At 36.9% G+C, this 14,011-nt stretch overlaps 1 protein-coding gene across 1 annotated transcript in view; it reads right to left on the bottom strand.

Moving 5' to 3' along the window:
* Positions 1 to 5,496: 5,496 nt before the first annotated feature.
* The window catches only part of LOC138143703 (protein mono-ADP-ribosyltransferase PARP14-like), a 77,724-nt gene continuing 69,209 nt past the window's right edge, over positions 5,497 to 14,011 (bottom strand). The window contains exons 16-17 of the mRNA XM_069064928.1: positions 9,189 to 9,363; positions 5,497 to 6,067 (exon numbers count right to left, since the gene is read on the bottom strand). Of these exons, the coding sequence (XP_068921029.1) occupies positions 5,778 to 6,067; positions 9,189 to 9,363 (465 nt within the window). The 3' untranslated portion in view covers positions 5,497 to 5,777. The remainder of the gene's footprint in view (positions 6,068 to 9,188; positions 9,364 to 14,011) is intronic.

The raw sequence follows: 14,011 nt of genomic DNA, 5'->3' as shown, positions 1-14,011 counted from the left end.
TGTAAAACAGGATGTGTATCTAGAGAGGCAAGAGCCCTGAACTTGGGATTCTGAGATGTGGGTTCAAACCCTGTCCCTGACACTTGCTAGCTGTATAAGCCTCAGTGGGTCAAATGGACTCTCAGTCTCAATTTCTTCATCTATGAAGTTTACTACTTATAATTTCTTAACTCATAGGGTTTCTGTATCATGGGATAATGTTTGTGAAGTGTTTAGTATTCTTTAAAGGGCCATGCCTTAAAGTGAGCATCTAGGTGGCACAGTGGACAGAGTGTCAGTCCTGGAGTGAGGAAGGCTCATCTTCCTGAGTTCCAATCTGGCCTCAGACACTTATTAGCTGTGTGATGTTGGGCAAGTCACTTAACCCTGTTTGTCTTAGTTTTCTCATCTGTAAAATTAACTGGAGAAGGCAATGGCAAACCCCTCCAGTATCTCTGCCAAGAAAACCACAGTGGAGTCAAGAAAAGTCAGAGAAGATTGGAAAATGACAAAACAACAACAAAGTACCATGTACATGTAAGTTATCATTATTTTCAACCTTTTATCTTAATTTCCCCACTAATTTTTCCTTAGTAGGCTATTCTGATGCCATTTCCATTTGGTAACTTTTGTTATATGACCTGGAATTAGAACTCAGTTTTTTTGGGTAATAGTAGAACATTGGTCAACCTGAAGACAGCTCAATACACAATAAAGCTGTGAAAGTAGTACTTGATGTTGATTAAAAATAGAAATCTTGGGGGCGGCTAGGTGGCACAGTGAATAGAGCACCAGCCCTGGAGTCAGGACTACCTTAGTTCAGATCCAGCCTCAGACACTTAACACAAAAACTAGCTTGTGACCTTGGGCAAGTCACTTAACCCCAATTGCCCTCCCCCCAAAAAAGGCAAAAAAAAATAGAAATCTTGGTCAATGGAATAGGCTTGGAATGCAAGACCCCCTAAAGGTAATGAAAGCAATGGATAGGGGGTAGCCAGGTGGTGCAGTAGATAGAGCACCTGCTCTGGAGTCAGGATCCGAGTTCAAATGCAGCCTCAGACACTTACTATTGTGTGACCCTGAGCAAGTCACTTAATCACAATTGCCTGAGTACAACTGAGAGTATAAGCAGCTGAGAACAGTGGGGAAGATGCCCAGCGACAGTAAATAGGTGGCAGAACCAAAAGATATTATTAATTCTGTAGAACTGGAAGATTTAAGTTCTACCTCCAGCATGTTTCCTAGTCCCATAAGTTTCTTTCATGTGTGCTCCTCCATGCTGCTGTTATGGTCATATCTTATATAATTTATGCTATATATTTATGGTTCACACATGATCGCTGTACCTATCCATTCTTCTCAGTTAGTATGTGAATATTTATGGAAGAGTGAGTTCCAGGTATATGGAAAGGTTGTTTTGCCATTACTTTGCTATTTTATTAGAGGCAACTAGGTGGCAGAATGGATAGAGTTCAAATGCAGTCTCAGGCATATACTAGCTGTGTGACCCTGGGCAAGTCATTTAACCCGTGTTAAGTAAAATAGCACCTACCTCCCAGGGTGGTTGTGAAGGTAAAACTGAGATGTTTGTAAATCATAGTGCCTGGCACAGAGTAGACGCTATATAATTGTTGATTCCATTCCCTCCATTTCCTTCCCCCTGTTTTATTAAATATCTTTGCTTTGAACCAAGTGACTAATAAAAGTTGCATTAGTGCAGCCGCGGAAGCTAAGGTTTGGAGAGGATTCTGATCCCCAAATTAGCTTGAATCTGGGGGTAACTTTGGGGTACTCAGGAAGGAGAGGGTGTGGGGTATTTGTGTGCTGTATTATTTTACATGCAAAATAAGATACTATTGCTTCCTTGAAATCTGGACTGTTTCAAAATATCTGAGACAAAGCCACTGTAACCCTGAGTCATCTTTGTTACCTTCTTGTCTGTTACAGCCTAATGAAGGAAAACAGTTTCATAACCATTGACCCAGAAGGCTGAAGAATCCCCATAACCTTCCACATCAGAGAGAAACTAATCACAGCAAAAGATACAAATACCTTAGTTTTTGAAGAAGATATAGAGCCCCAACTGAAGATTATAAGTGACGTACGGTGGGCAGAAGACATGCTTTTAGCCTGCTTCTAATTCTTCAAGATGAAAGGCACTTATTCTACAGTCCCAAATACTATCCTAGGTCTGCTATTGCCAGGTCAGTGTTACCCTGGGGTAGTTTCACTCATCTTTAAAATGAGGGAATTGGGTCTCTTTCAAGTCCCATACAACTCTAAATCTATATTTTACTGATCTTCATTTCAGTTGAATTTTTCTTGTTTTTGTGATGATTATTATATCTATATCTATATATATATGTATATAGTGTATGGATATAATAACAGTTATGTCATTTCCTGAAATATCAATGCCCTTCTCACATTGTATTGGTTTCCTGATTCTAACAAATGCCCACATATCCCTCAAAATACCAGAAAAATGTCAAGTTAAAATTTTAAAAAAAATTAGATTTTTTTCAAGAACTATACAATACACTACAAAAAAACCCAAACCCCTCAAAACAAACAAAAACCCAGTCATGTCTCATAGTGGATTTTGAACTTGCTCAGAACCAGAAAGACCTGATTTTAAGTCTCATCTTTGTAACATACTGACTGTGTGACCCTAGACAAATCAGTGCTCCAGGTAACTCTTTAGGACTATAAATTGTTGAGAAGGTGCCAACTTGCATTGGTGGAGGGAGTTTTCCTCATTTGGGAGTTATGTATACTAAAGAAATCATGAATGTAGTCCCTATGCCTACACCAAGTACCAAGGACAGATTTCCTTATAAAAACAAACGTACTTGACAAAGGGATTGCTATAGTGAGCCCAGAAATATTCCTTTATTTGTAAGGAGGCTAGGATACATGATCTTTAAGATCCCGTTTAGTTTTATCTTCTAGGATCTAATGGCATACATGGCTGAGGTAGGTCAGGTAAATCTTTACAATTTCAAGTCAGGGGGACAATTTCAGAGACAAGTCATTGCTACTCCCTCCCTGGGTAGTCTAGAAATGGGGATACTATCCCTAAAACTGTCAATGGAATGCCATTTTCTCTATCTTTAAAATTTTACAATGAATTATGAATTATTTCCCCTCTCTGCTCCCCTTCTCTTTGTGAACTTAAGAAAAACAAAATCTATTACAAATGTGTATATTCATACAAGAAAAATTCTTGCATTAGCCAGGTCAAATGAAGAAAGAGAAGAAAATATGCTTCATTTTGCATTCTGACTCTATCAGCTCTCTATGCAGAAGTGGATAGCATGTTTAATTATGAGTCCTTTGGAACTGTGATTGGTTATTGTATTAATCAGAGTTTACAAAGTCTTTAAAAATTGGTTATTTTTACAATACTGCTGTTATTATATAAATTTTCTGCGATTCTGCTCATTTCATGTTCATTCATCAGTCCATACAAATCTTCCCAGGTTTTTCTGAAACCATCCCCTTCATAATTTCTTACAGTGTAGTAGTATCCTATAACATTCTTATATCATAACTTGTTCATGCTTTCCATAATTAATGAGCATTTCCTCAATTTCCAATTCTTTGCCACAAATAAAAGAGGTGAGATACACACACATAGTATCTATATATCTATGTATATATACACACATACACAATACAGAAACATACAGCACCTTTGCATTTGTTGTTGTTCTCTTTGGTACTTAGATCTAGTAATGGCATTGCTGTGTCAAAAAGTATGCATATTTTAAACAGTTCTGTAAATATAATTTGAAATTGTTCTCCAGAATGGTTAGCCCAGTTCACAACTTTACCAAAAGTGCATTAGTGTACTTATTTTTTGGACTTTCCCTCTGGCTTTTGTCATTTTCTTTTTCTATCATGTTACCCAATCTGATAGGTGTAAGGTGGTACTTCAGAATTGTTTTGATTTCTCTAATTATTAGTGATTTAGAGCATTTTAAATATCAGTATTGATATTGAATTTCTTCCTCTGAAAACTGTCTATTCATGTTATTTGACCACTTATCAATTAGGGTACTGGCTCTTTGTCTTGTAAAATTTACTCAGTTCCCCATAAACTTTAGAAATGAGACCTTTATAAAAAAGACTTGCTGCAAAGATTTTCCCTGTTTCCTGCTTTTCTTCCAATTTTAGGTACATTTGTTTTGTCTGTGCAAAATCTTTTTAATTTATGGTAATCAAAATTTTTATTTTTACCTTCTATGAACTTCTTTTGGGGGGGGGAGGGAAATTGGGGTTAAGTGACTTGCCCAAGGTCACATGGCTAGTTTTTGTGTTAAATTTCTGAGTCCAGATTTGAACTCAGGTCCTCCTGACTCCGGGGCTGGTGCTCTATTCACTGCACCACCTAGCCACTTCTCCTATGAACCTCTTTATCTTTTGTTTGGTCATGAACTCTTCATCTATCCATAGATTTGAGAGGTAATTTCTATGTTTATGATGCCATCCTTTATATCTAAATCTAATTTTCAGTCCCAAACTTTCTCCCTCCATCTTTTATCTCCCCCCCAAGACAGTAAGCAATTTGATATAGTATGTATATTTGCAATCATGTAAAACATTTCCATATTATCCATGTTGTGAAAGAAAAAAAGACAAAAAATGGAAAAAATAAAGTGGAAATAGTATGCTTCAATTTGTATTCAGACTGCATTAGTTCTTTCTCTGGAGGAATAGCATTTGTCATCATGAGACTTTTGTAATTGCCTTGGATCATTGTATTGCTGAGAAGAGCTAAGTCATTCACAATTATTCATCATACAATATTGCTGTTACTGTTTACAATGTTCTCCTGGTTCTGCTCACTTCAGTTTGCATCAGTTTGTATAAGTTTTTATAGATTTTTCTGAAATCATTCTATTCATCATTTCTTATATTACAATAGTATTCCATTGCAATCATATGCCACAACTTGTTTAGTTATTTTCCAATTGATAAGCATCCCCTCAATTTCCAAATCTTTGCCACCACATAAAGAGCTGCTATAAATATTTTCATACAAATAGGCACTTTCCCCTTTTAAAAATATGTCTCTGGGATACAAACCTAGCAGTGATATTTCTGTATGAAATGGTATGCATAATTTGGAACAATAGTTCCAAATTTCTCTTAAGAATGGTTGGATCAGTTCGCAACTCTCCACCAAGTGCAATAGTGTTCTAATTTTCCCATATCCCCTTGAACATTTCTCATTTTCCTTTTTTTTTTTTTTTTTTTTGGAGGGCAATTGGGGTTAAGGACTTGCCCAAGGTCAAGTCAAAATGACTAGTTTTTATGTTAAGTGTCTGAGGCCAGATTTCAACTCAGATCCTCCTAACTTCAGGGCTGGTGCTCTATTCACTGCACCCCCCTAGACGTCCCCCTCTCATTTTCCTTTTCTGTCATTAGACAAACTGATGGATGTAAGGTGGTACCTTAGAGTTTTTTCCATTTGTATTTCTCTAATCAGTAGTGATTTTGAGCATTTTTTAACTATACACAACTTTGGTCTTCATCTGAAAACTACTAGTCCATATCCTTTAATCATTTATTTATTGGGAAATGACCACAAGAGTGTAGTCCAAGAATGTAATAATCAACAAGTACTCACATACAATACATATCCAGAAATTAAAATCACACTGGTGATTATGCAAAAAGTACTGATTTCAGCAACAAGAATGAACATTGTGACAAAAAAATAAAGGTACTGAGTGCTAAAATATGCTACAGATAAGTGTCTACATAATATCTGTTGTATGCAGACCAAAATGTTATTTCCTGAAAGTAATGAGGTACTCTGGATAAGCCTGATTATCATAAAATATGACAAATATGGTTGGAGTTTTCTTATTATCAGTGACACTGTCATATAGAACCTCACCATCTTGATCTGACTTTGGTGGAGGGACAATGAATGATCTATTTCCAACATCATAATCACCAGTAAGTACTCGCACATAATACATATACTTCTTCCCATTTCTATCTGGCTTTGAGTAGGTATCATTAGCTGAATAAAGGGCATTGACAGCAAAATAAGATCCTTTTCCCCATGCTGCAGCTGTGAAAAAGAAGACAAAAGTTTTACAAAAGTGAGATTATGAAATGTGTATTATTATACCAATTATTATTATGCCTGGACACAAGATTAAAGGAATAAAATCTCCTCTCATCTTGTTGGAATTTTCTCTTTGCATCCATCACGTTTAATCTTTCATCTTAAATTATTCATGTATTTATGTAACATACCTCCTTACTAAATTCCTTAAAGTTTGGGTCTTTGCCTTATTTAATAATTATTGCATTCTCCTGCTCTAAGGATTTATACAAAACACTTGTCTAATAAATGTTTAAGTTGAATTCAGAGTCTTCCTCATTTATCTAATGCCTGTTATAATTTGTCTAGGAGTCACTTTATTAAAAGCATAGTCAAGAACTTTTGTATAGACAATGACTAAAATGATGTAAGCAAAGTCAACATAGAAAGGCAAGAAATCTCTAGTTCAACCCCAAAGGCCAATGGTCAACCAGCTTGTCAGGCAACAGGTGTTTATTAAGGACTTATTATGTTCTGGGCACTGTGCTAAGGGTAGATATATAGAGAGAGGCAGAAACATGGTCCCTATCTTTATCATATTCTAATAGGAAAGACAACATGCCAACAATGTAAAAGATATATATTGAATAAAGGGAAGGTAATCTCAGAGGGCAGACCATAGCAGTAGGGAGGAACTACTGCAGAATGTGGGATTTTGCTGAGCCTTGAAGGAGGTTTGAGAAGCCACTTGGCAGAGGGAAGGAGTGAGAGCATTTGAGGCATGGGAGATAGTGCAAAGACCCAGAATTGGCAGATGGAGTAGTGTGTGAGGAACAGCAAGGAAGCCAGTGTAGCTGGAATAAGTGTGTGTAATGTTAATAGAATAGGAAGATCTTCCCTGCTCATTAATAAGCGTAACACATGGACCCTGAATCACATGGAACCTGTGTCATTTGGAACCTGAGTCACATGGAGCCCAATGTGGGAGGAGCTTGCCCAAGGAGGAGAGAGACCAGGGAGCAGAGAGAGAGAAGCGAGCTGTGAGAAGGAGGAGTTGGCCAAAAAAGAGGAGAGGGAGAAGCAGCTTGAGTGTGCAGAGGGAGGAACTTCCCTGGGGGAACTTGTTTTGTGGGGAGGCCTGAAAGAAAGAAGGCTTGGAATGTCCATACTCTCTGGATTAGTGATAAGTACCCTGTTGAATCTTACTTCTTGGTATTCTAATGATGTCCCAAATCAATATTTTGATTTTTGCCTTTGAGGAAGAGAGCTTATTATATTTTGTGAATCTACCCTGGAAATACACATGCATATTCATACTGGCTGCTATGGTTATTGCCTTGGCATTATAGTGTATGAGAGTAAATTATGAGAAGACTGCAAAGATAGGAAAAGGCTAGGTTGTAAAGGGCTTTAAATGCAACAAAAGAATTCTATATTTGATTCTGAAGACAACAGGGATTCACTGATGTTTATTAAGAAGAGGGGTGACATTGGTGGCTCTGAGTTTTATGACAATCACTTTGATGTCTGAGTGGAGGATGGATTGAAGTGGGGAGAGACTTGAGATGGAGACATGAGAAAGCTACTGCAACTATCCAGGAGTGACGTGATGAAGACCTGAACCAGGGTGGTGGATGTGTGAGTGAAGAGAAGGCGACATAGATGAGAAATGTTGTCAAGGTAGAAACAAGACTTGGCAACAGATTGGATACCTGGGGCAGTATCATACTGTCAGAATGAAAGGACTCAGCCTTCCTTTATGTTGAGGATTCAGAAACAGGCTCTACTCGTGAATGTAAGCTTTGTTTCAGGGTATTTGTTACATCACAACAAAATCAATTAAATTGATCATTAAAAAATCAGCTTTGGAAATAGCTATTCATGTACTGCAATGAGAAGTAATAATTCATGTAAAGTGGACACGAACAGAAAAAATACCTAATAGAATTCCCTTGATTTACCACTGAAATTAAGTCCTCTTTTGGTTTATATTATTGCGTATTTTGGCTACAATCTAGAAATCATTCATACGCTCTAGGGTTGATGATATTTTGGAGATGTGCAATGGTATAGTGGATAAGAACAGAGGTTATAGAGACAAGGTAGATCTGGGTTCAGATTCTGACCCAGAAATTTCCCATCCATTATCCTCAGAAAGCTACTGACCTTCTCTGTACTCCCACTTTCCTCAGAAGTCAGAGGAGGGGTCTGGATCAATTTGAAGGTCCCTTCTAGCTCTAAGTCTTTGATGTCTTCTCTCTGTGGTACAGATTGTAACTCATCCAGACTTCCTCATTCTTTTTAATCCTTGCTCATATCCTCCTCATTGTTGATCATGGGACACATCCTCTTTATATGCACTGTATCTTCCTCTTTACACCCATCATATGTCTCACCCACTGCCTTTTGAGTCACCCACATAATTTTGATTGTTTGGAGATTACTGTGTTCCATTATTTCTTAGGAAAGCTGAAAGTGCTGTGTGATAGAATCTTGTTCATTTCTGGACCAAACTCCTTCTTTTTCAGCTATAGTGCATATTCCAGATTTGTGATTTGATGGACTAATTCTATGGATGGAGACCTACAATCATCCATTTTAACCTGGCTGCTTGACTTTGGGACTTAGCTAACTTCTCCACCCAGGAAGCTCATTACTGGGACAACCTCACCCTCCTGTAAGATTTCATCAACTTTGGTACTCCACCTCATTACTACCTTCTGCCTGTCTGGTTGGAGGTGGTGGGTGGGGGTGTCATGAACTCTGAATCTACGTTTAAGGAGGGAACTTAGCTCAGACAGCTCCTCATTTCTCACCTAGCTACACCATGTTGGGATGTCTCTTGCTTTTCCATCATCCCCCCCCCCATGCCCTTTTCAGCTTCCTTTTTGTATTATCTTTTCCCATTAGATTGTAAGCTCCTTGAGAGCAGGAGCTGTTTCCTTTGTGCATGTATTTTTATCCCTCGTGCTTAGCACAATGCCTGGCATATATTGTGTGTTTAATAAATGTTGATTGATTGAGAAAGACTGCAGATTCCATGGTGAAACAGTTTAAAGTGTTCGGCTCCTGTTGATGTGATGTGAAATCCACATCTCAACTTTGAAGTTTTTGAAAGAAATGAGTTTCCTACAGCATTACTTACCATTTTTCCCAGCATAACTGCGATTAAAGCCTTGGCTATTGACATGGGACACTGAGGCAATATCCGTCCCATGGAACAGGAATCTTTCATTATTTGTATGTTTGTTCTGGTCATCCATGAATAGCTTCTTTATCTTATAGAAATTCCAAAGACTTTTATTCTGTATCCTTTGAATCTACAAATCACAAAAGGAAAATCACTTTGGAAATGAGTATATTGTTAGGCATGAAATACTTGTGGAAGTGAATTTTAAAATGATCAATCCATAGGGAACCATTTTAGATTTTGTGTAGGGCAATTTTCCTTTGAGCATAAAATAATAAGCATCAAGTTCAGTGCTATCTATTTAGTGTTCCAGATATATCCTTATATCCAGACAACTTTCTAAACCTAGAGTTTTGTAGGATTATGCTTCAAAAATAAATATTCCCTAGTTTGGTCACTTTCTGGAAATTTTGCTTTGCTTCAAATTGCAAATTATATTTAATATAGGGCACTCCTGGTGAAGATCCTAACCAACTCAGATGGGCACCTGCTTGGGAACACAAAGCTGGAGGGAGTTGCTTGGAGCCCTAAAAGGTTAAGTGACTTGTTATACCACAGTCTCTCTCCCTGTCATTTTCAAGTTGAATAGTTTTTTAGCTCATTTCTGATAATTGACATTTGCTGAAAGTTGGGAAAGGTTATCCATCATTTCCCATCCCTAAAACACCCACCCACACCCACCCACAATCACTGTGCTCCAAAAGTTCAAGAACAAAGTTGAACACTGTCCTAATTTGAAAATGCCTTTCTATATTATTTTTAAAATGTAAATAGTATTTTATTTTTTCTAATTACATGTACAATTTTCAATATCCTTTTTTAAATAATATTTTGAGTTCCAATTTTTCCTCCCTCCCTACATTCTTCTCTTTCCTCACTCCTCCCCATGATGGCAAACAATCTGATATAAGTTATACATGTGCAATCATGTAAAACATATTTCCACGGCAAATGCCTTTTTAAAACACAGTTTGATCTAGGACCAAGATTGGCCATGACTCATTGCTCTTAAGCTCGTTAATAGATCTCAAGAGAGCTAGGGTTTGTGATAATGGTTCATCCATCATAGCCACCAGTTTTAATATCTTGCTATGTTTTTTTCTCCTTCTCTGAGTTAAAAAATAATTGAGGGATCACCATTCTTAGTCTGATCATAAGCTATACATTGCTGTAGGGTGAACTAGATGAACTGGAAGAAAAATAAAGTTCCATTTTCCTTTGATAAATAGAAAATAAGACATAATAAGCATATTTAGACAAAGAATACTACATTAAGTGGTACAAATTTTATAAGAACAAGTTTCTTTAATTACATTTCCTCTAAGTTTTACAGCATTGAACTAAAATTTTAAAAGGAAATTTACATGCTTTTTTTAATAAAAAGACAAGACACCAACTTCTAACAAAAGTTTAGTATTTTTATGCTTATTATTGTTCCTTTTGTTATACTTAAGTTATTGAGGAGGGGGAGCATGGCTGATTTCTATTTTTAAATGGGCTACAACACACATATGGAGCCATAAATATCATAGACATACAAGCTTGAAAATAATTTTCAAGAATCATCAGTCTTGCTAACATTCTTTCTCATTTACAAGGTAGGCCATTTCAATGACTTGCTCTTTGGAAATTTTTTGCCTCTTTTCTTAATCCCAGTTCTGCCCCTAACCTTTTTCTATTGCTATAAGAAGAGTCCAAAACAACAGAAAATAGAAGGAACAGGGGGATAAATAGAAAAAAAAACTCCAAAGCAGATGATAATTAGGTGATTTTGTCTATTCTGAGATAGAAAATACTGAAGAGTGGCTCTTGTTTTTCATTGTTGAATCACAGAATGGTAGAAGTTTCTCAAAAATCATCTAGTCCAATTCCCTTACTTTACAGATGAAGAAACTTAGGCTTTTAGAATAGGGAAGTGATTTTTATCAGAGATCACAGACAGGGACTCCACAGGCATCAGACCCATGAAAACAAACAGGGAGAAACTAACATGAACTCCATTGATTTTTTTTCCTCTCTAGAATAGCTTGTACTAGATGCAAGTTTCTTCGATTGTACTTTTTTCCCCACTCCTCCTTCCCTCATCTCAAGATCTTCACAGTTTGGGACACATTGCTTTTTTTTTTTTGCCATGGAAACTGATAAAAAGAAGTGACCCTGTATGCTCTAAAAAGATTCAGGAAACTGAGTTAGGAAAAGAAGTCTTTTTGCATGTAGCTTTCTCTATCCAGTTTAACCTTTAATCAAATCTGATTGTTACTATTGGTAGATTCACAGAATCAACACAGAATAATACAAAGATCCATTCCGTTAAAATTGTCTACGCAAATTTTTTTTCTCAAGGTAGTATAACTGGGCTTAGGGATCATTAAGCACAGGGACGGTGGATTGATAAAGGATTATGGCCAGATGAAGGAATTTCAGAATTCATGAACACATGAGTGAAACCCTTCTAGGTGATGGTGTGACCATTTCACTCTGATTCAGTTAGGAGTCAAAGAGGGTGCCATGATAGTGAATGTGTAAAAGCAGGTAGATGGTAGTGCTACCAACCATAATAGGAATGTTGGGAAGAAGGGAGGGTTGGGGAAGAAAGATAATGAAGTCTGTTTTGTAAACTGAATTTTTTTCTTTTAAATTTATTTGCTTTTAGTTTACAACATTCAGTTCCACAAGTTTTTGAGTTCCAAATTTTCTCCTCCTCTCTCTCTTCTCCCTCTCCACCCCTCCTGCCAAGGGAACATGCAATCCAATATAGGTCTTACATATACCTTCACATTAAACAGTAGTCAAGTTGTAAAGAAGAATCATAACCAATGGAATGAACAACGAGAAAGAAGGAAGAAAATAAAAGAGAGAAAGAGCAAGTAGTTTGCTTCAATCTGCGTTCAGACTCCATAATTCTTTCTCTGGATGTGGATAGCCTTTTCCATCATGAGTCTTTTGGAGTTGTCTTATAACCGTGTATTGCTGAGAGGAGCTCCTTGATCTCCAATTCTTTGCCAACACAAAAAGGACTACTATGGAGAATTTTGTACATAGGGGTTCTCCTCCCACTTGTATGATCTCTTTGGTATATATACAGTACTAGAAGTGGTATTGCTGGGCCAAAGGGTCTGCATATATTTATAACCCTTTTGGCATAGTTCCAAATTGCCCTCCAGAATGACTGAATCAATTCACAACTCTACCAACAATGCATCAGTGTTCCAATTCTCCCACATACTCTCCAGCATTTTGTTTTTTGCTTTTTGGAGGGCAATTGGGGTTAAGTAACTTGCCCAAGATTACATGTCTAGTATTTTTTTTTGTGGGTTTTAAGTGTCTGAGGCCGGAACCAAACACTGGTCCTCCTGACTCCGAAGCCAGCGCTTTACTCACTGTGCCACCTAGCTGCCCTGTCTCCAGCATTTTTAACCTTCCTGTTCTGTCATGTTAGCCAATCAGACTAGTGAGATATGGTGCCTAAGTGTTGCTTTGATTTGCATTTCTCTTATCAATAGTGATTTAGAGCATTTTTTCATATGATTATAGATAGCTTTAATTTCTTCCTCTGAAAACTGCCTGTTCCTATCCTTTGACCATTTATCAATTGGGGAATGACTTGTATTCTTAAAAATTTGATTCAGTTCTCTGTATATTTTAGAAATGAGGTCTTTATCAGAGATACTAATTGTAAAAATTCTTTTCCAGTTTTACATTTCCTTCCTGGTCTTGGTTGCATTGGCTTTGTTTATACAAAAACTTTTCAATTTAATGTAATCAAAATTATTCATTTTGCATTTTCTGATGCTCTCTATATCTTGTTTGGTCATAAAGTCTTCCCTTCTCCATAAATGTGACAGGTAAACTATACCTTGCTCTCCCAGATTGCTTATAGTATCAGCCTTTATACCTGAATTGTGAGCCTATTTTGACATTATTGTGATATGCAGTGTAAAATATAGGTCTATGCCCAGTCTTTGGCCACACTACTTTCCAGTTTTCCCTGAAGTTTTTGTCAAATAGTAAGTTCTTATCCCAGAAGCTGAAGTCTTTGGGTTTATCACACTATAGTCATTCACTACTGTGTCTTGTGTACCTAACCTATCCCACTGACCCACCACTCTATTTCTTAGTCAGTACCAAGTAGTTTTGATGACTGCTGCTTTATAATATAATTTTAAAGCCTGGTATGGCTAGACCACTTTTCCTAGTATTTCTTTCCATTATTTCCCTAGATATTCTGAAGCTTTTGTTCTTCCAGGTGAATTTTATTATTTCTTTTAGCTCTATATTTTTTGGTAGTTTGATTGGTATGGCACTAAATAGATAAATTAATTTAGACTAAATTGTCATTTTTATTATATTAGCTTGGTCTAACCATGAGGAACTGATGTTTTTCCAGTTATTTAGATCTGACTTTATTTGTGTGAAAAGTGTTTTGTAATTGTATTCATATAGTTCCTGGGTTTGTTTTGGCAGGTTGACTCCCATATATTTTATAATTTCTACAGTAAATTTTTAAATGGAATTTCTCTTTCTATTTCTTGCTGTTGGGCTTCATTAGAAATACATAGGAGGGAGCGGCTAGGTCACTCAGTGAATAGAGCACCAGCCCTGGAGTCAGGAGTACCTGAGTTCAAATCAGGCTTCAGACACTTAACACTTACTGGTCGCATGACTTTGGGCAAGTCACTTAATACCAACCATCCTCCCTTTCCCCTCCAAAAAGCAAAAAGAGAGAGAGAGAGAAAGAAAGAAAGAAAGAAAGAAAGAAAGAAAGAAAGAAAGAAAGA

Source organism: Petaurus breviceps, unplaced genomic scaffold (assembly GCF_028583685.1).
Source record: "Petaurus breviceps papuanus isolate PSGF00001 unplaced genomic scaffold, PetGlider_PUasm1.0 90654, whole genome shotgun sequence".
In the NCBI taxonomy this organism is placed as follows: domain Eukaryota; kingdom Metazoa; phylum Chordata; class Mammalia; order Diprotodontia; family Petauridae; genus Petaurus; species Petaurus breviceps.
Note: the sequence above shows the minus strand (reverse complement) of the source record. Positions and strands in the feature narration are given on the sequence as shown.